The 27,816-nt window shown below is 39.8% G+C and overlaps 1 protein-coding gene across 2 annotated transcripts in view; it reads left to right on the plus strand.

The window, feature by feature from the left end:
- RPTOR (regulatory associated protein of MTOR complex 1) overlaps positions 1 to 27,816 on the plus strand; it is a 304,516-nt gene that overhangs the window by 207,267 nt on the left and 69,433 nt on the right. For both annotated transcript variants that reach the window (XM_083598574.1, XM_083598575.1), the window contains exons 12-20: positions 6,848 to 6,931; positions 7,888 to 7,998; positions 15,901 to 15,975; positions 17,390 to 17,455; positions 17,636 to 17,827; positions 18,840 to 18,980; positions 23,568 to 23,685; positions 24,984 to 25,124; positions 26,514 to 26,672. In XM_083598574.1, the coding sequence (XP_083454700.1) occupies positions 6,848 to 6,931; positions 7,888 to 7,998; positions 15,901 to 15,975; positions 17,390 to 17,455; positions 17,636 to 17,827; positions 18,840 to 18,980; positions 23,568 to 23,685; positions 24,984 to 25,124; positions 26,514 to 26,672 (1,087 nt within the window). The remainder of the gene's footprint in view (positions 1 to 6,847; positions 6,932 to 7,887; positions 7,999 to 15,900; positions 15,976 to 17,389; positions 17,456 to 17,635; positions 17,828 to 18,839; positions 18,981 to 23,567; positions 23,686 to 24,983; positions 25,125 to 26,513; positions 26,673 to 27,816) is intronic.

Raw genomic sequence — 27,816 nt, forward strand, 5'->3', positions numbered from 1 at the left:
ATAAAATGGTGATTTTCTTGAGTCAAAATGAGAGTACCCCTAAACATTTTTTAAAGAAAAGAAGCACTGTTAGTGACAATAGGGACTTATCTTTCCAACAGGCTTTTGGGAACTGACTGCTTTTAATGAAAGGGCTGGTGCCATGCTGTTTTTATTGTAATTATTTGCATGGTTTTAGCAGATAGAATTAAAACTCTCTCTCTCTCTCTCTCTCTCTCTATATATATATATATATATCTCAAGGTTTAAATGTTTTTAATGGTTCTTATTTTTATCTTTAAATTGCCTTGAGTCCTGTCAGGGGAACAGGAGGAATAATAATAATAATAATAATAATAATAATAATAATAATAATAGTCTGTCTGTTGTGAGAAATGTGCATTGTCTTGCATTAAATGGATGACTCTTGTAAGCTATACAATTTTAGAAGAAGAGTGAGGGGACTGACTGACAAATCCCTAGATTTCATATCAAATGCATAAATGACTGTCTAGTCCAGAGTCGGGGACCAAATGTCAATTGGCAAGTGTGTGAAAAAATAGCTGTTTTCTGCTCAGCTTGCCATATATTGTGGTGCTGGCGTTGGTTTGTCTTCCTCTTTTTCTCTCTCTCTTTCATTTCATTGCTGTTTGTAGTAAAGAAGGAGAGTTGTACAAAATAAGTAAATGTTATAGGTAATTATCATGTAAAAGAAATAACTGCTTAACCAAAATTTAGAAGTCGTTGAATTCTGACATTAAAAATGCCCCAGCAAGTGTTACCCTTTGCATTTAATATCTGCAAAATGGCATAGCCAGAGATTAATTCACATTTGCTCACTTTCCTATGCTGAAAAAATAGACCCTTCCATTATTATTAGAAGACAGTGTGAGGGAAGGGGGTGGTGTTGCTCCTGAAGCCTGTAATTTAATAACAGTCTTGAGCTGGAATTTTGCAGATATAAGTGACTTAGTTTCTCAAGGTAAAAAACAGAATGTAAGATCATCCAGGCCTATTGAGACAATGAAGCAAAAAATAGATGTTCCAGCATTTTGGTGGAATATAGAATCTAGTAGTTACTCAGTTCTGCCTTGAGCCCTAACTGCAATGCACAAGTTTCCTGGGAGACACAGAACAAAAAACAACAAATATATCACCATTGTACTATCCCATACCTTTGAGAACTATACATTGATGCTTGAGAACTGTTCAGTTTTCTAATAATCTGCACAGGCAATGCTGACTGCAACCAAAGAGTGAATCGTTATTTCCTGCAGTTATTTGAGGACACTTGGTCATATTTTGTTTTCATTTACTTGCAGTTAGCCAGTCATAGACTCTTCCTGCTTAGAGGAATGGGACTATCCAAGGGCGTCCATTTTCCTCTCTTATAATAGGAGAGGACTCTCATTCCCACTTAGATCCACAATCTTGCATCATGGCTGGCAGTATCATCAATCTTTGTGAATCTGACTCTTCATTTTGTAGAGCCTCTGAAGCCTGGGAGATCATTCTTGGAAAGGGGTGATAGATGGGCAGTTTATCTCTGACAAAGCCATGGAGACAGGGAGATTTCTTATCCAGCATCAAATCTGTTGAGAGAATTGACATCAGAGGGATGCTACGATCATTAATTTTGCAGCAATATTAAGATACCCACTTGCTTCCTATTGCTTCTTAGGGAGAAGTGACTAAGCCAGTGGAAAAGTCAGCACAGAGGGGAGGATTCATTAGGGCCACCAAGTTTACATTGTTTCATTAGATTTGAATCACGATGCCATTTAATTAAATTTGGCAAAGCTTGTAGATGTTTTAGCCCCATGAATGTGCCCACTTGCATAGTGCATCTGAACTTAAGTAACTGATCTAGAAGAGAGAGACTTCTGAACTTTGGTGGTCTCCAGCTGTTATGATAAAGATAATGGGGATTATAATGGTTTTTGTTACTAAATTAAAAAAAAAAAAGTTGAGTGGAAAATAAGGTGATATTTTAAAAGGAATGTTAAGAGATTAGGATTTGCTGAATTAACAAATTGAACTAGAGAACAAGAAGGGGAGGTATGAGGAAGTCAAAGAAACATGGGACTGAAAAACTGTTATTGAAACTGAATTGTTTTTAATATTTTTCTTTTTCTTTTTCTTTTTGTCTTTATATAAAATTGGAAAATTTAATAAATATTCATTTAAAAAAAAAATAGAAGAGAGAGACTTCACTCCCACATTTCTCTCGCTTCTTACTCTTTTGCATTATATTTTCCTTGAAATGGTTGTAATATTCACAGGAGGACGATTCTTTTGTAAATGGCCTTTTATTGACTTTTTAACAATGCAGTTCCTATAGAATTTCTGATCTGTTGGGAAAGACTTGGCGGAAAGGGATTACCCATGTAGAGAAGGGCGGGAGGGAGAGACAGCAATTTCATAGTGTAAGGAAGTTGCCCACTTTGGTACTGTATATGCTTCAACCGTTGATGGTTAAATCTTGATGAGGCATTTGCTTTCCGAACTGTATCCAGTGCAGCTCAGTAGGATTAGTAGTTGCCTTGTGGATGCAATGCCTAATTGCAGATGCAGAGGAAGGTTTTGTTTTATCTACTGCTGCCTTTTAATAATGGCATCGGCTGCTGTTTGACGTGTGCTATCCTGCAATTTTAATTTAAAACCACCTTGAATGTATTCATTCCTGCTTTGGGTAGGAAGTCTGATATTTGCATATACATGGAATTTATTTATTTTTTTAAAGAAATCTCTGATCCCCTGCCTTTTCTGTATATTTGCCTCTCTGGTTTTGCAAGCAGTGTTTTTCTTTTCTTATCAGACAGGGATCAGAGTTTGCTAGGTCTCAATTGAAAAGTTCACTGTTGTTTAGTATCAAACAAAGAATAGTTTTGTTTTCCATATATCTGCAATATTAAGAATCAGAATATTAAAGCATAATTTTTCAAAGACAAGTTTCTGTGCCCATTTCTAGCAATGAGTACCGGTATATGCAGCTTGTGAGGGAGTATTGCTTTTATTATTAATTGTATTGTCTGCTTTATGGTAGCCAACCATGTCTTGACAAGGGCTGAATGTATCTTGATGGTGAAAATCATTGCCCCACGCCCAATGTAACCACCCAGTTCAACTATTTACGGTACTTTCTGCCTTGTTACTCTTGCTGCTTGACCCATTTTTTACTCATGTGCTCCTAGAAGGCTAAAAGCACAAGATACCAAGGTGGCTTTCTTATATGACGCCTTGCAAGTTTAAAATAAAAAAATTTTTAGATCTCACTAGTGTGCCACACACACTCAGTATGTATGCTCTTTTGGAATCCCTTTCAAAGGCGCACCTTAGATTTTCTCTGTGTTAGAAATTGTCAAATAAGATCTTATCAAAATTACTGAACAACTTTTCCAATACATGTAAAATATCTTGAGTGTAGAGCTTTCCTCCTGCTGAATTATCTCCCTCATCTCCAAACTACCTAGTTATATTTGCTGTCTTTGCTTATTATTCTCCTGCCTGCTATATTCTTGATCCTCTCCAAACTGGTTTTTACACGTTCTGCTGAACAAAAAGTGTTAATACAGAAATTTCCAGTGCCCTTTGCATAGCCAAGTTGTGTTTGTCTAACTTCATTCCTCCTTTTCATTATCTCCAGGATTATAATTTCCTTTTTGTATCTATTGCTGAAGCTATTGTTCATGTTCTGTTTATCTCCTGCTGGACTACGATAATCTCCCCTTTGCAAGTCTTTCCTAATGCCTTATCCACTCCTTCTAGTCAGTTCAGAACACTATCTAGAAGTCTGGAGCCAGATGCTGTTCACATGAGAGTTCTTTAAGAAATCAAATGTAAAATTGCTTAAAAGCCAGTGCTCTTACCATTGGAAAGGAAGATGCTGAATATAACACTCCTTTTTAAAATGTCTTGGGTATATCCAACTAACCTCTGTCTCAGGTAAATTGGGAAAAAGTTTTATAAAAGGCAGAGTTATTTAACCTATAGGATAAGTCCTGCTGAGAGCTAAGTACTGGTTTGCAAAGGGAAATCTTGTTTTTCAACACATATAGAGAGGGACAATCCAGAATATATTTGTGTTCTTGGATTTTCCAAAAGCTTGACAAAGTCTCTCACCAAAAGCTTCTAAAGGTTATGGGATAAGAGACCAGCTTCTCTTATAGACTCGTTAAAAAATAGGAGGCAAAGAGCTACAACAGATAGAGTATTTTTACAGTGGAGGAAAGTAAACAGTACAGGTCACTTAATTACAAGTGAGGTGTGCGGTGTGGTAGCCAGTTTGCAGATAACATCAATTTATTTCGGACAGTGAAATGTTAAGCAAATTGAAAATAACCCAACTGGGGTTAAACTGGGTGACTGAAATGAGTATTTGGCCCCTGTCATGATTCCCTCTCATGTCTCTGGTTCAGATCGGCACTTGAGGATGAGGACTAGGATATGGGAGGGAGGAATGGAACTATGCAGCACCACTTGATGAACACCCTCCCTGTCCTAGATGCTCCTTGACCTGTTGAGGCAGGAGACCCCACCCTCTCCTGCACCACTGTACCCCAGAACCAGAAGGGGATTGAAAAGAGATGAGTAGAGGAAGTTGCAGTCTCTAAATGTGTGCACGCATCCCATGGGAGGAAGGTACATGAACTGGGGAAGGGGGAGGAGTCCCCTGTTGCTGCAACTGCTCCATAGAGCACAGACCTGAGAATAGCTGCCTAGTTGCTAGATTGGTGTGCATAGCTATCCAGAGCTGCAGAAACGACTGTGTTATCTTTGACAATAAAGAGTTAACTGTCTTCTATTTGCATTCCTATGACTGGGAAGCACCCTTAACAGATAGCTCTTTTATGCTATAGTAACTGTCTCTATGTAGGGGCTATGTGAGTAAGGTCGGGAAAGGGTACCCACAATAACTGTAGCATTCAGAAGATTACAGTCTACACCTACAGATTTTATCATTCAAAGGTATTGATGATCCACTAAGACAATGAAGGGTAAATGTTGATAATATTTCTGTGCATCTGACAAGCACTTCAAATAGGTAAACTCCCCCCAAAAAGTCATTTGACTATTATTGTGGTATACCCATTTCTTAGAATTTTGTGTTACGGTTTAGCATCTGTTATATGGGTGCTAAGTTCCTAGTAAACATCTCAAAGTGATTTAAACATCAGCAGTAAAAAACATATAAACTGATTTCATATGTAAAAACAATTAAAGCAATTTCATATCTCCGCTTAAAAGACTTGTTGAAATTCCATTGTAGCCTAATGTCCTAAAACGCAGACAACCAGTAAGGATTGTTGACTATAAATCCAGTCATTTTTAGCCAAAGCCATGCAGCATACTATTGAAATATATTGGTAAATGATTACTTTATTCTTTAATGCCATGTTAATATATAATCATGTATTTGGGAGCCTTCATACTTTAGAGGTCTGTAGATCTACCAGCTCATTAACATAGCTGGATGTGGTTTTAATGAGTCTGTATTAAATTACTAATGTGCAGCTTCCTCCTGCTCCTTTTCTCTCCACTCTGACCTCTTAGCATCTATTTGCCAAGGAAAACAAAGACTGATTACTGCTTCCAATTCCTTTTGAATAGCTTCTTGCTGTTCATTATATATTGGACTGGAGATGCAATTTTCAGTTTAATCTCTCTGGTCTCCCCTCCCCAGCTTCTCTCTCTCACACACACACACATCACCACAGATTCAACCTTTTCCTTAGCTTCATCTAGAAAGTCATCCCCTGCAAAAATAGCAAAGTGCTGCCCTAGCAGGAACAAAGAACTGGAGAAGCAGGCAGCAACTGGCAACACTTGTCCTGCCCGATGCACACAGTTAAAAAAACCCCACAATGTAGATTAACTGTTCTGTAGCTTACATGGCCATGATCCTAAGGTTTTGAGGCTCCAGCACACTGCAGTAGCACAAGAGCACAAATATAGTCTGCTGAGTGCACTCCCTGCCTGCCCTTATGAGTTCCTCTGGAATGTCCATCAGACACCTGCTCCGCCTAATCATGGCTGTAGGGCTGTAGGGAGGAAGTTGACCAACAAATGGGGTAGGCGCCTGCTGATTAGGTAGCTGCCCATTTGCAAACCACAGTGCCATTGCTTTCCCACCTCTGGGAGCCAGCCTCTTACACTTTGAATGAGAGACTAAAGGGGAGACAGAGCACCTTAGCTGCCTGGCCTTGTTGTTGTAGCATGTATTTTATTTTATTTTTAAATGCTATTTCTAGTTTACCTTCTGAGATGGGTTGTGTTGCAACAGCAGATGTGAGAGGTGGTTTCAAAAGAATTGTTTGGGGCTTGGGAGCTCAGACCCTCAAGTATTTCGTTTGTGACCTTAAGCAAGACACTTCTCTTCTTCTAGTCCTGTACTTGCTTACAACACTGACTGGACAAAAGCCTGTGGAAGACTTTTAGCAATGCATGATAACACAGCATAGCCTTCTTTTTGGGTTCTCGACATATGGTATTCAGATACAGAAAGAAGGCAGTGCCTTTGATGTTCTCTTAGACTTTATGTTATGTTTCCATATCTGCAATGGGTAAGAGTTTTCTGGAAAGCTTAATTCCTTGATCATATAATGCAAATCATGTGTGACCTTACATGTATTCTGTGGTATACTTTGGTATTTTTTCTTAGTTATCTGCTCTGCAAGTGGATTATTTTGTTTCTGATCATGGCACAGTTGTACTCCACGTTGTGTACAGTAATTATATTTTTCTGAAACTGAGATGTTGGTGCTTGAATATAACCTTTCCCTGATCTTGCATACGCTCCAGAATTTCAAAATTTCAGGTGCTTTACAGTACAATCTGTTTTTTCCTCCCTCTTTCCCTTTTTCTGCAGGTGCTGTTAAGTCAAGTGCATCGGTTGCGAGCTCTTGATTTACTGGGACGATTTTTGGACCTAGGTCCCTGGGCTGTTAGCCTGGTAGGTACCTATTATGGCCATCTTTTTGGAAAATGAAAGATGCTGGCTATATAATGAACATGTATGAGTGAAGAATTCATCCTTGCAGGTTATAAAAAAATAATGTCTCACAAATTTGAAGAACTGGACACTAGTTTTCAGGAGTTGTATGACCCTGAGGTCAACATAAATTAGGCTTCCAGAGCTTCGGGTGGCTATAGAACTGATGAGAATTCCTTTATTTGTAGTACACATTAGCTGAAGATGGCAATCCCATCCTTGTTTGGCCTCTCCAATTTCATCTGAGGCTACGGATAGTGATAATAAGAGAGGCAATGTGAATGTTTATACAGTTTTTTATGGACATGTTGGATTTATTGAACAAGCTGCCTGAGTAAAATGAAAATAAACTAGATTCTTCCCCAGCTGTTGTAAATTTTATCCATACTTCAAACATGGCCTACCTGGACCTTAAATGAGAAAAAAAAAATTGGGTCAAAAACATTTGAGGATTTGAACTATGTATGGCTTGTGCACAAGCCATTGGTGGAATAACTATGTACAAGTAAAAGTAAAAACTTAAATTAAAATGAGAGAAAGCAAAGAAATGGAGCACTGTATCCATTAGAAATAACGTTGTTTGGATTGATTAGATTTTTTTTTTTGCAAGCTGCCTCCTAGTAGAAGCAAGAAGAGTCAAATGAGAGATGTGGAGAGCAATGCATTGTAAGCACGTTGTGCACTGAGCGAAATGTGGTTTTAAATTAAGTCTCAGTTTTGGCAATCCAGAGGAGATTGAAAAAAGCAGCTGATATCCTTGAATAAAACTGACCTGAAACAAATATGCTGAGATTATGTCTTTAGCATGATCATTGTGATTCATTGTCAGGCGTTTGCCATGCTATTAAAGTTCGTGCTGGGTTCACCTACTCCACACTCCTAAGTTTATTTTTGGTTCTCAAATTCTCTTCCTCTAGGCTCTGTCTGTTGGCATTTTCCCTTATGTGCTAAAGCTTCTCCAGAGTTCTGCTCGAGAGCTAAGACCTCTTCTGGTCTTCATCTGGGCCAAAATCCTTGCAGTGGACAGTGTGAGTAACCATGAAATGTTAATTTAGTGATGATGCAGAATATGTTAAAAGGGCTGTCTTGATTCATTACAGAGCCAACACGTGAGATAACTTGTTCATGCTTAGGAATGTCATTAATATGAGAGACTTGCCCAAAGGGAATTAATGTGGAACCATGAGCAAGTTGGACTTAGGAGTGTATGCAATCTGCAGGCCATTGAAGAGGGACCTAGTCAGCTCCTGCAATTTGTGGAATACTCTTCCCAGGAAGGCTTACTTGGCACCTTTAGACTCCAGGAGAAAAAGTGTCTCTTCAACCAGGCAGTCGGCTGATTAACATTCTATGGCTTATTAAATGTGGGAGGTGGGTTATTGATTGATAATACCCCACCCATCTGGTTGGGTTTCCCCAGCCACTCTGGGCAGCTTACAGCATATACAAAAACATAATAAAAAACATAATAAAAGATGAAACATTAAAAACCTCCCAATACAGGGCTGTCTTCATGTAGCTCTCCTGGTCTGTCTGTCTGACCATCTACGTTGAAGCCAGTTGGGATTTACTGGAACTTACTGGTAGATCCTGCTATTAAAAGCTCAATGGTCATTTTGTGTGTTGACTCTGTATGTCTATGTCTGTCTCACTTCCTAGTCTCATTTTTAATTCACCTAAAGGTATATCAGCTTGCATTGTGCATAAAGGTAATTGCAGACAGAAATGATTAACCAATATAAGTATTACAACATCAAAACTAGATATTTTTTTACAAGCCTGACATTTACAGTATTTGTGTTGACTTAAGTATTTTGATTGCCTTTGCTGATTAATGCTTTAAGCACAAGCAGGAGGAAAGAGCCATGATCACGCGCTGGCATCCTTTCCTGCTGATCCAGAGTTATGTTTAGTGTTATTAAATATATTTTGGATAATGTTTTAAGAGGATTTTGGAATGCAAAGAAAATGAAAAGTAATCTTCAAGCTGTTCTGGGGGGAAAAAAGCTCTTTTTTGATACATGTTTTTGTTTGGCTGGAGATACAAGCCTCCATGTATAATTCAGAATAAGAATATATTCACTGAATCTGGCACACAGCACCGTGGAGGCCAATATGCCAATGAAATTGTTGTCAGGGAGTACAGAACACATTCCCATCTTTAAAAGATAAGGCCGGATGTAGCCTTCCAGCTTAGACTGAAGTACATGCTTTAGAGTGCCAGAGATGTAAATCCTTTAGAGTTTAGACCTCATTTATGCATTATGCTTTCTATGATCCAGCATTCTGCAGCAATTCTGGGATTTTGAGACAGGAAGCCCTTTCCATGTTTTGTTCACTCCACTGGATATAATATCTTAGGCTGGGAAACATTTGTACTTTTTCCTCCTTTATCATTTGTGAAACATCATCTCATGTTCACACACCATCCCCCCCCTCCCATTAACCATAAGTATAATAGCAAACGTAGGGGGTATGTCCATCACAAAAGGATTCCCTGTCAACCTGTGATCCCTAAAGGTGACAATGCCCAACCGTTTCTTTCTCCGATCCCTTAATGGGGAATTTAACATAAAAATGAAGGCATAGAAGCATTTGTGTTTGCCGTGTATATCCAAAATCCATTACATATTAGATTTCCATGACTGTCCGTCATAGTGTGACAAAGAATGAAATGCAGTGTGTTAAAAGTAGAGGAGGGGGCTGGGAGGGGCATAGGACACGGTCTGTTGCTTAACAGCCCAGTAGCAATTATCCCTTAAGGTTTAGGCTCTTATGGGTATGTTTCTTGCATGGCCATGGCATTCCAGAGGTAGTCATTTTGCAAGATTTATGTCAGGTAACAATGTCTGCAGGGGAATGTCCTTTGAATGTAAGTGAAAGCATTATCCCAGCTGCTGTAGGCAATCATGAGAAGCTGTTGTTTTGGTGTGTTGACTGAAAGATAGATGTAGTGATTAATTGTTCAGCTGCAGTGAATCACATCTGTGCGACAGAAGAAAAAGAAGGTAGAAAGTGGAGGAAAGCTAAAAGTGTATTTCTGTGCAGTGTAGTGGCTAAGCTATGAACTGTGCCTCGGCCGTGAACTTGCTCGGTGACCTTAGGCAAATCACTATCTCTCAGCCTCAGTCCCACCTTCTGCAACATGGAAGACAGCAATGCTGACTTTCCTTATGGACTTGTTGTACGGATCACAACTAGATTACATGTGAAAGCACTTGGAACAGTTGAAATATTTTTAAAATATCAGTGAGGTTTTAGTAGTAGTGGGTTGCTAGACAGAACTACCAGGTTAACATAATCCTTTTCAGATTGTACAGCATATACTTAATTTCACATGGTTGTACCTCAGGGCCCAGCTAATGTTTTTGGGAATACCTGGATAGCTCAGTTGGTTATAGCATGGTGCTGATAACACCAAGGTTGCAGGTTCGATCCCCATACGGGACAGCTGCATTTTTCTGCATTGCAGGGGCCTGGATTAGATCAGCCTCAAGGTCTCTTTCAACTCTACCATTCTATGATTCTTTCATTCTGGCCCTGCAGAATTTCTAAAGCTAATTAATCGAGATTGGAGTCCTATATGAGAACAGGATTTAATAAAAATCATGTTTAAAACAGACTTTGAGTTCAAATGTTTCCCTGGTTCTGATTCAATTAGAGCTGTTGTTTTTCATGTTCTCTTCAGCGCATATGCTATGGGGCAGCTTTATGGTCTGGAGCACTGATCCCTGGATTATGGCTTGGTTGCACACTCTATGTATACTGTTGGACCATTGAAGACTCAGTGTAGTCTACTTACTCATTCTTCCAACTAGCTTTTCTCTTACATTCTTCTGAACAGAAAAATATTATGCATTTCATGGTTTTGTCTGCAGGATGAACAAAGAACTAAAAGATCAGAAAAAGAGGAGTGAGAGGATGCCACAAGTATGCATGATTGTGTGTTATATTGGAAAGCTTGGTTTTGGACTGTGTCTAGTTAGTGCCTTTCCTTTTTTAAAAAGATTGTTTTACGTTTTGACTGTGCAGAATGAGCAAAGTGGCAAAGCCAGCAGGAGTTGTATCTTTTTAAAAACTGTCTATGGGCACTTTGTGTGGACATCTTTTATTTCTATATCCACTTTAGTGTTTGAGTACTTGGTTTGGTGCTGCAGTATTCATAGTATTCATGTTTAGTTGTGTTGTGTTGTGTTTTGCAACTAGACATACTGGATAATGTCCATCTAGACACACACATAGTAGGCAACAGAAGCAGAAGGCCTGCCAACCCTCTTGAGCAAATATGGGCACAGCTATTGTTGACATGGGGGGCATTTGGGGGTAGTGTATTGACACAGTGTTGTAATATGACTCTTCAACCATATGGGAACATAGGAAGCTGCTGTATATTGAGTCAGACCAGTGATCCATCTTGTTTAGTATTGTCTACACTGATGGCAGTGGCTCTTCGGGTTTCAGGCAGAAGTCTTTCCCAGCCCTATCTAGAGATGCTGGGGATTGAACCTGGGACCTCAGCTGTTCCATCACAGAGCTACGGCCCTTCCCCTAGGACAGGCACAGGCAAACTCAGCCCTCCAGATGTTTTGTGACTACAACTCCCATCATCCCTAGCTAATAGGACCAGTGGTCATGGATGGTGGGAGTTGTGGTCCCGAAACATCTGGAGTGCCGAGTTTGCCTTTGCCTGCCCTAGGATGTTGGGGATTAAAGTAAGATGCCCAGAAGGAAAGAAGCCTATGCTGTTGGGCTCCATCTCCATGTATTATTCAGCCAGTGCAAACCCAATGAATGACTGTTGAAGCAGTGGTTTTAGGAGTGCACGTAATCTCTAGGCCATTGAAGAAGGATCTACAGTTTGTAGAGGGAGGCTTGCGTGGGGCCTTTGTGACATATTGTTAGGCTCCAGGTGAAAAAGTTTCTCTTCAACCATGCATTTGGCTGATTAACATTCTATGGCTTTTTAAATGTGTTCGTGGGAGGTGGGTTATTGGTTTTGTTTGGTTTTTGTTTTATTGTGTATTTTGTATTCTCATTTTGTATTTTTCTGTTGGGAGCCTCCCTGGGATCTTTGGATGAAGGGCTGTGTACAAACTTAATAAATATTAATAAAATAATAATAATTTGTATTGTGGGGACTTTTGCTAGGCCAATTTTTACTGGGAATATTAATGAGCTGGGGGGGGGGGAATCTTGAATGAAATTTCCCTTGACCATCCTATGGGAGTAATCATGTGATGTGCCAATCATTAAGTCATTGTAAAGGTATGTTAGATCAAGTAATGAACATGTATTAACATCAGGTTTAGATTTGGTGGATAATACATTTTTAAATTCCCAATAGTATTCATTCATAACTTTCCTACATAATCAGAATGTTTGGGCAGCTGAAATCAGACCACTGGATCTTCCAGCTCTCCTGTTTTTGTTTTAATAATTCTTTCTTAAGGCCATAGATAGACAAATATAAACAATATCCTTTGCTAGCCTGCAGGCACTGGAATTAAGGAGTTGTAACTTAGAACTGTGATCACCCCATTAATGATAGTATAATTGACCATCACCATCCAGCTCCTGACAGTACATAAGTTAACTAGTGTTAATTTAAACTCCATGTAATAATGGTGCCAGTGGGATGCTTATTGTAGAGATAGAAATAACCACATTAGTAAAAGAGCAACTGCTCAGTATTTTACTGCATTAATGTCAATGCCCATTTAAATAAGTATACTGAGGTTTTCAAAAGGGAAGATGGTGACTCTTTAACCTGTGTAATAATGTACTACTGAAAAATCCCACTAGTAGAATTTTAGGGAAGAGTGAGATCTTGTGACCAAACAAAATGTTCCCAACACCCCTTTATTTTAGATTGTGCCCTTCAATGATGAATCTAGCATCTTATACTTGAGCTTAAGTAGGTATGTGCCACCCTCAGATTTGTGTTTCAGCATCACAAGGTTCATATTTTTTCTTCCCTGCTGAGGGAGGAAATATGCAGCTGATAATGAAAGCCCATTGTTACCTGCCCTCTTCTGCGTGCAGAGAGGTCTTTAATTGCTCACAGATGTTGGCAGTTCATACCACCTTCACAGCAAGCTTGCCACCATTCTGTTTTTACTGGTATGTCACGATTGCTTGAAGGAGGGCGATGCCATTGATGCTGATGTACGTTCAGTATTCCCCCCACCCCCAGGTATCATATTGAGAGTACAGATTAATGCTCAATGTTATCACCAGAGTCTTCCACTGCAGGGTCTGTTTTCCTCAGGCAGGCAGTATACTGTTGGAATCTGGTGGAAGTAGTAACCAGTTTCTGGACAAATAAGTGGCCACTTACCTAATTGGCATCAGTATTAAAAGAGAGCCCAAAATAACCATTCATTGGAAGCAGCAAGCCCCACCCCCACCCTCAGCAAGAGTTAAGCCTGCTTATACATACAGCTTGGCTTCAGTCATTTTCTCCTACTTTGCAGCTGTCTGCAACAAGCAGCTTTAGTTACCTGAACAGTGTAGTTATTCTCTTGAATCTTTGTCTCTCCCACCCGCTTTGTTTGACCCCCACCCTTCTTGCATTTTCAATCAGGAATAAAGAATGGTTACTATTTACCTACCTGGTGTTTAGCATCCTGCAGAACTCACTGGAGAGAGTTCAAAGCAAAGTCAGCTTCCTTCCTTTCTCTTCTCTCTACCTATTGTCACTTTAGTCTTTCATATAAATGTATGTATGTACGTACGTGTGCATGTGTTCATTCATCCTCTTTTTCTGGCCTTAATATGTCATCCCCAATGCTTAAACTGGCATGCAAGTGCACAATGTTTCAAGAAGCAGTTGCTAATGAGCCTTATTAGCACTAAAAGCCAGCCTGCTTGATTCTCATCTAATTGGCATCCAATATGAAACGTGGGGAAATCTCACTTTCAAAGGGAATTATTCTCTTATCAGGAGAGGTGGGCTATGTCATTTCCTTATTATCAGACACAGCAAAATTCTGGGAAACATTCATTTAAACTGGAAATGAATAAAAGGGGTTGAATCAGGGACGCCATCTGTGTGGGGGAGCTTAACCTGTTTCCCACCATGCCAACACCAGTTGTTAAGAATCAAACCTTCTCCTAACAACATTGGGCCATCCTATCATATGTTTCTTGGTCACAGTATGAAAGGATTTTAGGTCCATCCCTGTGATTTAGGCCAAAACACATGCTATCAGGTTTAGTTCAGTCTCTAGAAGATTATATGCTGCTTCTGTGTCCTTGATCCTGAAGTTCCTCTCCATATTTTGCCATTTCTTTCCTGTATGCCTTTCTCCTCCTGCTGCAGTTTATCCAAGACACAACCCTGCCATGATTTGAGATTTGTGTTTTTGCAGCCATTTCTTCAACTTCACTCTGTAAATTAGCATTTTGTTGACGTTGGCTTGGCCTGCTTTTGAGATGATTTTCGTCTGGCAATAGGTCCCAGCTTAACAGTTTCATCTCATAACTACAACACCATGCTTCTCAACCTAGTGGCCTTTAGGGGACCAAACATGAGTTTGAAGACTTTTTATTAGTGACTTGTGCCCTTTTCTTATTTCCTCTACATTTTTCTACACAGTAGAACATTTGGAATAATTAGCATTGAGGAACATGCTGTAGAAAGGTTACGTTTGGTTTGGTCATCTCACTTGATATTTCACAAAGGGTCTGTGAACAGAAATCTAGTATCCTGCAGTTTAGGAAGAATGCTCACTGCTCAGACCATTGCAGGTTTGATATGACATAAACAACTAAATTCTACAGCCTTGTTGTGAGCATACTAAATAGAGTACTTTATGGTTGTCAAAATATTGACAAGTTTTTGTCTAATAAGTTAAATCATGGTTCATTGGGCACAAGCTGTGTTCACTGTTGGCTGTAATTGTCACTGGCTCACCCAAGCTGAGTTAGGTACTTCTTCCTCCTTGCAGAAAGCCCATTAGTAGAAGCCAAGGAAGAATGGAACACTCTAAATAAATGTTAAAGGCCAGTACGTAAGGACAGAGCAAATGCACTCTACTCTTAGAGCAGGGAAGCCAACATGATGCCCTCAAGATGCTTCTAAGCTACAAGTCCCAGCAGCTGCAGCCAGCAGGGCCAGTGGTCAGGGATGATGGGAGCTGTAGTCCAACAATATCTGGAGGGCATTGTGTTGGCCATCCCTGTCTTAGAGTTTTAATCAACACTGTTGTCATACTGCTGCAACAGTAATGGCTAGAAAACTGCCGGAAGCCAAATTCTACCATTCATGGTACAGTTGCTTTCATGCAATAAACTGAATCCCTGTGCCTGTCCTTGGGGCTTAGACCAGAAAATCTGCAGGATCTGTGTTATGGTGAGAGGCGTATGCAGAGGGGAGCAACATCTGCGTATCACTGATGTACGTGCATCTTCCAGACAGCTTTTTCTGAGTTTTCAGAACAGACCAAGTTTCTTTAAGCTGGGTTTTGTGGCATATCCATCTCAAATTGCCTCATCAGATACAGAGAACAGAGAAGAATGCCAATGCCAAATGAGCCACCTGGTTCCCAAGGTAGCTGCTGAAAAGGAAAGTTTAAAGTCATTCCCTTTCTCCCCATGGCTGTGTTTAGCATAAAAGTCAAAGGAAGTATAAAAGAAACAGGAGGACCCCGAATTTTGTCAGTTACAGAATAAGTATAGTTATGTAGTCTGGGAGATGTTGCTTCTTTCTACACCTGGCTTGCAGATGGCTGTACTCCCAGTACATTGCTTAGGCGGAATGAGCCAAAGCTGAGTTGTTATCTGTATAACTGGCTTCCTGATTATTGCTTTCAAGGACTCTCTGTACACGTGCAATTGATGAACTAAATGGAAATCATTCGAAGACTAAAAATAAATTATCTTCAGCTTATTGCTCTCTCTCCCCCCACCCCATCTGTCTTGTTTTTCAGTCATGCCAAGCCGACCTTGTGAAGGACAATGGTCACAAATATTTCCTTTCTGTTTTGGCAGATCCCTACATGCCGGTAAGGTCAAATAATCAGTCTTCACCACCATCCACCATCCCACCTCTCTGATTAGAACTTATGCTGATTCATGTGCTGCACTTATGAGGCAGCCATGCTGTTGATTTTGTAGGTGGTTAGAAGTTACACAAAGTTGTAACATGCAACTGTCCTGCTGATGAGTAGCATGGAGAAAATGGTTAGAGGACACTTTCTCCCTTTTCCTTAAAGGAATGAAATGGTTTGGCAGTATATTCAGGACAGACAAAGGGAAGTTATTTCTTCACACACTGCATTTGTGGACTTCATTTCCAAAGGCTTAGATGACTTTCAAAGGGGTTTAGATAAATTCATGGTCCATCAGTGGCTATTAACCATAATGACTAAATGAAACCTCCATGTTCAGAGGAAGTACGCCACTGAATACCAGTTATTGGTGGGGTGGGCATTATCTTCATTCACTGCTTTTTGGCTTCCTGGGGGGGGGGGGTCAGGTTGGCCACTGTTGGGAAAAGAGAACCTGGGCTAGATAGACCTTTGATGTGGTCCAACAGGCTACTCTTACAAGGTGGGACACATAAATCAAAGAAGAATCTTAAATTGCACACCTTTTTCTTTTGCTCAGTATTAATTTCTTCTTGTGAAAGAAACCACAATAAATGAGCTAAAGGGGTTATTTATTGTCAATAAATGTATTTTAAGCCTGTTAAAGAAAAATAATGTTGCAGTAAGGGCCCTGGTAGGTTTTTTTGTATTTTTTAAAAACTTCACTACTGTTGCTAGCATGAATCAGTCGGGCACTGTTCTCTTCTCTGTTATTATTTTTGTAATCTTGCACTTAAGGGAAAATAAAATGTCATACAAAATAATTTCCAGTCTTCCCACACTGCATGTGAAATGTACTGTCTTTGGGAAATGTTTATATAGTTCTTTAAATGTATTGGAAGCACAAAAGGTATTTGACACATGGAGAGGTAGAGATGACAGAAAATTTTCAGAATTCTTTTAGAGAAGGATGCAAATCCTGTGCAACCTTTTTATTTTGTCTGAAACGTGTCTGTCTATTTGTTGTGGCAGACGTTGTGTTTTGTGATTTAAAGTTAAAAGCACTTTCCACCTTTGTACCCTTAGAAAGCTTGAACCCACAGTTAAATGAATTTACACGCTTCTATTTGAAAGGGCAGTCATACAAGCAAATGAGATTAAGTCATTTTCATGGCCATTTTCATTATTTCATTTAATTTGGATTGTTAAGTTAGGGAGACCTTTGAGAACCCTCAGTGTCAAAAGAGGCAAGTTCCAGCAGGAAGGATTTTTTAATAATAATAATAATAATAATAATAATAATAATAATAATAATAATATCTTTACCTTGAAATATTCAAGGTAATATTATTATTTTATCTAATCCTCAATCTTTTGTGTGTGTTTTCAGGCTGAACATAGGACGATGACAGCTTTTATTCTGGCAGTGATTGTCAACAACTACAATACCGGGCAGGTGAGTAAAAGTTGAGGAATGGTGTGGATGGCTCTACATCTGACCTCCTTAATAATCTTGAATAAAAATGTTAGGGACCTTACCCCATGCATCTATGCTGCTCTAAAAGAGTTGTTTTCCTTAGAATTGTTTTATCGGCAAATAACGCGTTAAAATATCATGCTCTGCCCTTTGTTATAGGAAGCCTGTCTTCAAGGGAACTTGATTGCCATTTGCCTGGAGCAGCTCAATGATCCACATCCTCTTCTGCGCCAGTGGGTGGCTATTTGCTTGGGGCGAATTTGGCAGAATTTTGACTCTGCGAGGTGGTGCGGTGTGAGGGACAGTGCCCATGAAAAGCTCTACAGCCTTCTCTCTGATCCAATCCCAGAGGTAATACAGCATCCAGTGGAGAGAGTGGTTCATGTGCTTGCCTTAGCTACCCAAAACCACTTCCCTATATTACTTGATCTGATCAGGGTACACAACACTAAACTTTGAAAGTATTCTTTCATTTTTTAAAAACAAATTATTAATGAAAGTATTTCTGTACCACCATGTAACATATGTGGGCAAGTGTACAGCAATTAAATATAAAACACCTTTTAAAACAATTCAAATAACCATTAAAGTGGCTGGCTAATGAAACAGCTGCAAAGGCTGTTTAATTTATGAAGATCTTAACTAATAAGGCATGAACATGATTAAAAGAAATCTTAGTCAATTAATTTCATGAGTTTTGAGTGATTTATCTAGTAATTAATTCTATATATGGGTAAAAATAGTAATTCTGAAGGAAGCTTTCTTCATTGTAGCAGATGTCATATTTTAATATGTGTTCCCTTCTATGTAAAAGAAAAGACAGAATGCCTCTTTTAAAAGAGCACTCACCACTTGTAGCTTTTATGAATACTTGTATTAGGCAACATCCAGTGATGTCTGCCTTCTTATGCAATGGAAATCTGTTGGTGCAATAGAACCTCTGGTCTTTGTCTCCCTGTACATGCCCAAAATCCACTCCAGAGGATTTCTCAGTTTTCTGGAGCTGATTTTGCAGATTGGGGGGACTGTAAGGTGGAAGAGAAGGAGAAGCCCATGAATACCTGCCCAGTTAATTTATTTGATTAAAGCTTATACTAACTTATTACTCTATTAACTATTGCAGCCCTGTAATCTGTTAACTATTGCAGATTTCAGCTGATGTGTTGAGGGTCTACTGGCCATGTGAAAAAAACATAGTTCTCATATGTCTGCATTTACTTACTAGATGTGTCCTTAATGTTGGGAGTCCTTTCCAATAGGATGGATATGTTATCTTATGACATCTTTGCACTAAAACATGCAAGTGACAAAGTGCATGCTAAGAGTTTAAGTTGGACAGAGATTATTTATGTTTCTTTTTCAGGTTCGCTGTGCTGCAGTCTTTGCCCTTGGCACCTTTGTAGGCAATTCGGCTGAGCGGACAGATCATTCTACCACTATTGATCACAACGTTGCCATGATGCTGGCTCAGCTCATCAACGATGGAAGTCCCATGGTCCGAAAGGTATAACATGGGGTTGGGAGGGGTAGGTGCTAGAGCCCCTGTGTTGCTGCTTGTTAGTCCTGTCCTCACTGACTTTTATAGTTCATTGCAGCTGTTCAAAACTTTGATTTACTGAAAACAGGGAAAACCCATAGCTCAGTGATAATGCACATCCTTTGCATGCAGAATGTTCCAGTTTTAACCTCCAGCCTATTCCAATTAGCAGAGCTGTGGGTCTCACTGCCTGAGACCTCAGAGAACCTCTGACAATCAGAGTAAACGATACTGGACGAAATGGACCAATGATCAGATTCCTTATTCAGCAGCTTCATCCTATGTTTATATGATCTGTTCAGACTGTCCCTTGGCAATTTGTGCTTAGGTTTCCTTTTTCCTCCCTTGAGCAGGTCATGAACATGTGAGGGCCCTGAATGACAACAGCTTTAAAACATTACAAGGTGAATCCTTGCACCCATGACTATTGCCAAACATTAAATGGCAAAAGACGCATAGTCTTCAGAAATAGCCCAATAACTATTTCATGTATTGAAGAGAAAACCCAGGTTAAAATATAAAATCAGCTGTGGACTCACTGTAAGCCTTAGTTTGATGACATGGAAATAATAGTGGCATGCCTTCAAGATAAATTATTTTAGCTTCAAAGTGCTGTGTTAATTGCAAACAATAAAAAAGTATTGCTGAGTTTCCCCCTTTCTCATTAGAAATTCCGTAGGGATTCTTCAGGTCAGGGGAAACTACTTAATGTCTGTTCTATTGAAATACAATTCTAAAACCGGGCATTTGAGTTGTTTCTGTACAGTGTATTGTAATCGCAGGGTAATTTAGGATTCCCAGATGTCTAAATCTAGCCCTCTTATTCCACAACATGATGGGTGTCCATCCGGTATGGACTCTGCAGAAAAAGAGCACCATTATAAGACTTTAACTCTGAAATTCTGTTCTGGCAGCATTACGCAATAAAGAAAACATGGCATGTCCGCAAACTGGCACTCTCTAGGCCATTATTTGAGAGATTCATGAGGATGAATATGCATACTTTGTGTACATGTGGTAGTGGCAATGGCTATCCGTCCTAAAATGTGCTTTGTTTTTTGGAATTGGCTTTTGTTCGTGGTGTACAGCTTTCACACACTGCTGCTTCTGCAGGCAAGTCTTCTTAGATCTTTGTGCCAGTAGAATCCTTACAGTAAATTGATAACACAGCAGGCTTCCCCATTTTACCTCCCACATGGCCACTTCTCATTGGTTTCTCCTTGTTTTAACATCTTGTCTTCATCAGAATGGTTTGGGGGGGGGGGTAGTTAGCCAATGTGAATCTTTGGCTGCTGAGACTGCTTCATCATATGTAAGCAAGTGCCATTTCCTCAATGTGAGAAACAGGGAAAGTTTTTGCACTCCTGCAGGTCATACTGGTTCTCTGTTTGTTGACAATTTCTTTGAATCACAAGCCCTGTCGTGTCAACCGTTTTGTCTCTCCGTTTCCTGAGAGGCTTACGTAAATTTCAGTTTGCACTTGCCTTTCTGTTTTCAGCCTGAAGAATAACATTGTTCTGCTTTTCTCCCTGACCTGGGGGAAATAAAATTAACTTCATCACCCAGAGTGTGATAAAGAACACTTACTGCAAGAGGTGGTATAGGGTCAGTGGGGGGGAGTTGACCTTGAATTGAGGGCATACACGCCATGGATCCCTTTACCATCACAGCTCCCAGGGGCCATCACTCTGAAAAACAAAATGCTTTTTCTTGTCTGACCTGAACGTCAGGCTGCTTCATTTTGCCCAGTGGGGCCAGGCATGAGGCCTTTATCAATATGGCATTTCATTTGCTGTACAGTATGAGAAATCCCTTTGCAACAGAAAAAGGGCATTGCATAACAAAATAATGAAAGACCAGGCATTAGAAAAGGATTATTTTAGACCTGGCACCATATCCATCATTGAAAAGTGTGCTGCTGAATGCCAAAGGAAAGTGATATCTGTCAGCAGAGAGCTGTCAGGCTTGTATGCCACTACTTTCATTTTGGAGCTGCTGCATAAAAAAAAAAGAGGACAGGGAAATGAGATTAGCTGTCCTGGCCTCTCTCTCCAAGACCTCAACACTTTGCAGAATTTCTTGATGCTCTTGCTACTTCCTCCCGAAACAGAAGCCACGTTTTGTCTCTGTAGTCCTTTCCTATTTATCACCCTTTTGATAGCAGAGTCTTACATTACAATCTACCAAATTAAATATGAAATATTAATTTGTTACTGGAAACAAGAAGTATGTGGCAGCCCTCCGAGAGGAAGAAGGATGAGTTTTGCAAGTGCAGGAGGGAAACAGGACAGTTCTATTCAGCAAAGAGCTTTCCATAATGGGTTGGTGGGGAGAGGGTTGAGATGAAACAATAGTCCCTTGAAGATTGTTTTTTCTAACCTCCCACTTTAGAGCAGTAGCACATCAGTCACTTGATAGCACTGAGAAGCATTGTGACCAGAGCTTCTTGCCTAGTCTTGTCAAATTTATCATAGGCAAAATGCATTTCATCTTTTCTAGCGTCTGTTTGGGTAAATAGGACATTGGTAGTACTGTGTAGGGCTATTAAGAAAATGCCTTGGTAAGTTTCTGATCCTTTTGTACAAATGACTAAACAACAATAACAAGAGACTTTGATAGAATAAACAAAATTCTGTGCTAGTCTTGCAGAATTCAATATTTCCCACCAAGAAATCTTTGCCTTTTTCACGGAAAATAAGTAGCAGGTTGTGTTGCCCCTAAACCACCAAGGTTCTGCTTGCCCAATGTCAGATTTGATTTCTTTTTTGAGCTGACTGTGAACCACTGTGAACAGTTATGCATTTCTAACAGGGCATCATGCTATTTCTGTAACTCTTGGAATCATCATAGAAAAGGTTGGCAAGGCTTTAAGGTCTGGACCATGACCCAAGAGGTCACACAAGAACCTTGCCCTTTTTATGATTCATTATGTCCTACAGAGGAGCTTGAATGGACCAGAGAAGAATGGCACAATGTTCTCCCATCCCCTTCAGTTCTTCCAGTAGCAGTAGATCAGTTTGACAATTCTCGGCTGCATCAAAAAGTTAGAGAGTAGCCAATAATGAAAGATCTTTCGTTGCAAAGAATTCACTTTGGAGTCAAATGTTCCAGCTTTCTTAAGATCGTCACACTAAAGTGAAGGAAAAATCAATGCTTCACAAAGCCAAGTATAAAAAGTGCCCTCGTCCCCACTTGAGGTGACAAATGGGTATTCATTTTGTCAGAAGGCTGCTTTCACAGGGACTTGATTCTGTTGCTTGCTTTATTTAAAGTTGCTCACAAAATAGACCTCCAGGTATAGGTATATAAATTCAAATAATAATAATAATAATAATAATAATAATAATATAGAATCTTTCTACAGCATTTTCACAAAAGGGAACTTTGTAAAGTACTGTACTGCTGTATGCTATTTTGAGGATTGATAATATTTGCTGTTGGTACTTTATTTTTTTTTAAAAAAAATATTTATTGAAGTTTAACAATTACAAAGAAAGAAAAACGAACAGTAATAATAATAATAATAATAATAATAATAATAATAATAATAATAATAAATTACAATACTTCAAAAATACAGAAAAATACAATGCTAGAAAAGAAGAGAGAAAAAAAGAAAAAAGAAAGAAAAAAGAAAACCCAAAAACAATACAGCTAAACAATAACATTTAAAAACAATAACATCCAGTATTTTCATATCTTTATCTTTCATTTACTTATTTCCATGACTTCCTCACACCTCCCTTTTTGTATTCTTAATTCATAATTGTTTCAGCAAGTCCTTTCCCTCTTTTTCAAATTTTATTCCATAGTTTATCTTAACGCAATTTAACCTTAAATTTTACACTTTAACCCATCAACAATCCATTTTAACTTAATTCTTTATAACCTTTCTGCTAAGACCATGTAGGTTCATTCCAGCATCTTTCTAACATTCATTAATTTTACAATACTTTTAAAAATATATTTTAAATTTTTTCCAATCTTCTTCCATCGACTCTTCTCCCTGGTCTCGGATTCTCTGGTTTCTCTTCAGATCGTATAAATCTTTCGCCTTTTTGCTGTTGGTACTTTAAAGTCAAAATGTTCAACACAATAAATAAAGCAGGAGAGATGGGGGAGCCTGTCACAGCCCAGATGTTGTTGGATTCCAATTCCCATCAGTCCCCCCAGTATGACCAATGGTCAGGGATGGCAGGAGTCATAGTAACAGGTCCTCCTCCCTGCTTTACAAGATACACTGAGCTGTGAACAGAATGTTTCAATAGCACTCTTGCTCCTGGACTAGCTAGGTTAAATTCAGAAATATATTGGCTTAACCTTAGAATTTGGAGTGGAGATTACTGCATCAATTTGTTTATTTGCCTTCAAGACCCGAAACATTGTTATTTGAGTAGTCCTGGAACGTTGACTTGCAGATGGGTGTCTGCTTTTCCGTTATATTATCAGGTGAATGAGATCTTCCCTGGTTTTTTTTGCAGTTCTTTGCTGTCAGTTATTTCACATGCACACAGTGTTCAGAAGTCTGTTTTTCCTCCATTGCCCTCTCCCTAGGAGTTGGTGGTTGCACTGAGTCACCTTGTGGTCCAGTATGAAAGCAATTTCTGCACTGTTGCCTTGCAGTTTATGGAGGAAGAAAAGAACTATGCACTGCCATCACCAGCTGCTCCAGGTAATACATCATTTTCTTTATTAAAAAATTATAATAAAACTGTGGAAGGTAATTCTATGAGGGAGGGCAGTTTATTGGCTAAATCACATATTTTTGGCAACCCTTCCCCCCCAAAAAAACTGATTTTGTGTGTGAAGGTCAAATGAGGGCTTCATATTGGCTCCATTCACACATCATGGTAGATTAAAGATTTATTGTGGAAGGACAAATAGTTCCCACTTCAGTTCTCCCCTAGCACAAGCAGGAGCAACAAACCACAGTCCCTGCTTTAGCATTACATCCAAACGAGGAGTCATGGTTTGTTTTATTCTAAGCAAACTTTGATATGAAGCTAGGGTTTATTCTTACTGTGACATGTGGACTGGGTCAGTGTTTTCTATCGCTTCTCCTCTTCTCTTCCTTCTCTTTGTACATTCTTCTTAATTTGGGAAATACAGAAATCTGGATAAATTGTTGCTGGCCTTTTATTTCGTGAAATGTCATCTTAAATATTAAATATCCTGGATAATCTCTGGGGACTTGGGAACCTCTCCTGTCAGATAATTTAGATGAAAATACAGTTGTCTCCCTGCAATGAGTAATTCAATAGCGCCTTTGTCTGAAAGAGTGGATTATATTAAAAAATATGAAAACCTACTCTCCCATTCCCTTGTCTTTCTTGTTGCCGTTGAATAAAATAATAACGTGTTTACTCAGGATAAATTAAAGCTGTTATGTAAATAAAATGCACAAGAAGCATCTTATCTACGGCATCAAGACCCAGCTATATCTGGCACAGAATTTCTAAAGCTTTTATACAGCACAAATGCTTCTTGGATCTCTCTTAAGGAGGAAAACAGTTGAAATGCCAGGCTCTCATAGTATACTGTAACTCCTGCAGCTAAGCATTTGGCCGGGGGCGGGAGGACCCTAAAGCTTTGGTTGACCTTTTGTTACAGAAAAGTTAACTAGCCTCACACCTCACCATCATACCCCGCCACATTCCTTTAAATTGGATTGTCATGTTAGTCCCATTAGAGTTAATGGAGCCTGCACAGCACTTGGTCAGCAAAGTCTAAAATGAACAGATAGAAACAGTAACTCAGATTTAGGTCTTGTTTGCAGGAGGATGTATTCTCCTAATGCCAAAGAAGGGTACTTGCAGTAGTTAGTTTTCATCTCCATTTATGGACTACCAAGGCCTAGCCCAACTTTGTATAATATTAGGCCACAATCATGCTAAAAACAGAAAGTTGTGATCCTCTTCCTGGGTGTTAGGAGAATGGGGTAGGAAATGAATAACAATATTGTCTCCATAGAAGGTGGAAGCCTGACTCCAGTGCGAGACAGTCCCTGCACACCAAAACTCCGTTCTGTCAGCTCCTACGGGAATATAAGAGCAGTCACGACAGTAAGGAATTTGAATAAGTCTCTGCAGAATCTCAGTTTGAATGAAGAATGTAAGTTTGCTTTTCAGGATTCTCTTATCATTTACTCTTTGCATGCATGTATGCAAAGCTTACTCATATGATTGCTTCCAACCACAGCAATAATGAACCGACTCAGTGCCTATAAAAGTTTGGATGGCATACCTAAGTGATGTGATGCAGGATTAGATCCGGAAAACATGAGTGGAAGAGAATTCACAGAAGAGCACTTTCCCGCCTCCTCCCACTCTCCTCCCACTGCCGCCCCATGTTAAAGAGGGTCAGGGAATCCTCCAAAACAAGGTTGGAAGGGGCGTGGGAGGTGCTGAAAGGGGACAGGGAAGTTCACATGATGCTTGCATGTGATTTGGGGTGATTTCCCCCTCCTCTAGAAATGCACCCATCACATTCTAGAGGGTCCTCTGACCCTCAGGATTAGCTTTTTGCGAGTGCAAGATGGAAGAATAGCACAGTAAGCCCCTTCTGCTTGCAATTTCCAGTGTACCCAGTTGTTTTTTTAAAGAGATATTAAACTAGCCTGTCTTTATATCTTGGGGTTGCTCTTCCCATAACTTGAGTAGTGGTTCCTAATTAGCGCTGTACTGCAGACACCCTGTTTTTCAAAAGCCAAGCCATGGACCTTTGAAAATGTTCACATCTCTGTGGTAGTTTTGGATATGTTATTGGTGCCACCATACCCTCTAGTGTAAAACAGGGATGTGCTCACGTGTGAGTCATGTGACCAATGCAAGAGCACAGCACCAAAAAGCACATTTTTTGAGTGCTGTGCTCTTGCATGAGAGCACGGCCCCCCAAAATGAGATGTCCCAGACATCCCATTGGTGGGTATGTTGGTGGGTATGTGTGATGGACCTCCTATGTGGGCCCCCTGGGGTCTGCAGGCCACCAAGTGGGAACCACTGCTCTAGAGCAAGATTTTCCACAGCCGCTAATACCGACACCCTGTGGTTGATGCAATCATGCAGGAAATGAATGAAGACCTGGGGGTCAAGAAAAGGGCCTAGGAGTGAAAAAGAAGTTTACAAGGCATAATGCCAAAAAATTAATTGAGAGCTATGAGCCTCAGAAATATAGGCATAGGCATTTACAGAGCACACCTCCCTTGCCAATGATGAATCTCTATATTTAATAAGATAATATTACAACACATCAATTTTATGATTTATGGTCATGGTGATGGGTGATTAAGAAATGTTAATCATATATTGATATTTCTTGACTTTATTTCATTTATGTTCCTAAAAATTTGGGTTGGAGTCAATGACAACTTTATTGGCACATCGAGGGGTCAATGTACTCGAAAGTTTGGGAAATCCTGCTGTACACTGATACTCCAAGGAATACTGTCCTTGCACACTTGCTTCTCTCAGTGTTTCCTTACTTATTCTTTGTCTTCAACAGCTGGGAGCTCTGTTGCCTTTTCTCCTGGGAACTTGAGCACCAGCAGCAGTGCCAGTAGCACCTTGGGCAGCCCTGAGAACGAAGAGTATATCCTGTCTTTTGAGACCATTGACAAGATGAGAAGAGTCAGCTCCTACTCTTCACTTAATTCACTGATAGGTGAGCCTGCACATTTCCAAGCCGCCTCATCTCTATTCTGCAGAGTATGGTAGGAAAGCTTTGAGGAGGAGTTCTTTGTAACGGCACATAGGCTCTTAATGTGAGTGGACAGCAACCTGACAAAAGGAGATGGGAAATTTGTTTGAAGTTTTTTGTGTGGATGCAGAACAATGACACAGCTGCATTTGTGTGTGAGAGTGTGCCAGCTTTTTGAAAGGGGATGATGCATTTTCCATGGTTAACAATCCCAGCAAAAGAACCAAATGTTGATTGGAATTTGCAGCTGCTTCCAGCATTCTTACCTAGAAAACTGGGTGTTTATATTTGACTTTAGTTTTGATGCACTGCCTTGTTGATAGTAACACCTATGTTGGCTACAATATACTAGAGCAGAGCTTTCCAAATTGTGTGTCACAACACATTAGTGTTTTGGCTGCAGTGTGTAGGTGTGTCGCACAATGTGTGTCCGTATCTCTTAAAAGGCATTAGTTTAACCTCTGGTTTGCTAGTAAAACTGAATTACTATGTCGCAAAATGATGCATGGCTAGGAAGTGTGTCACCAACATGAAAAGTTTGGAAAGCTCTGTACTAGAGAGTGGGGCTGACTGTTACTTCAGTTTCTGTTGCCCTGTTTTCTAGGGCTTATGGAGAACTCTATATGAAGCCAGTTGTATTCATGTTTCAGTCTGAATCTGTGCATCAGTTAACTAAGTGATCCATGGAGCTTGTGCAAAGATGAGCAGGGATTGGGATGGAGACAGAATTCTTGTACCTTGCTTTCTTATTTCTCCTCCACTACCATTACAACCTTCCCTGCTACACCCACCTCACCTCATTTCCAGTCTTTGTCTGGGCAGGGCAGGAAAGCACCCAATTAGAACAACTGCTCCTTTTGCATCATAATGGACATGGTTAACTCATGTGCCACAGACATTTCCTCGACACTTAGCTCCTGTGTTTATGTGGAGGTGAAAAGGGGGAAATAGGTCGAACCACCCAGATCAGGAAAGAAAAGTGCTACTGGCTTGGCCCTGCCCTAGTTTCAGTACCTGGCACCTCCTGTTATAAGGCTGAGTTGTAAAACTTGAGGCCTTGGGAAACCATGGGCTAGATGGGCAAATAGTCTGACCCAGGTGTAAGGCA

Source organism: Podarcis filfolensis, assembly GCF_964270895.1.
Source record: "Podarcis filfolensis genome assembly, chromosome: 2".
Lineage (NCBI taxonomy): Eukaryota > Metazoa > Chordata > Lepidosauria > Squamata > Lacertidae > Podarcis > Podarcis filfolensis.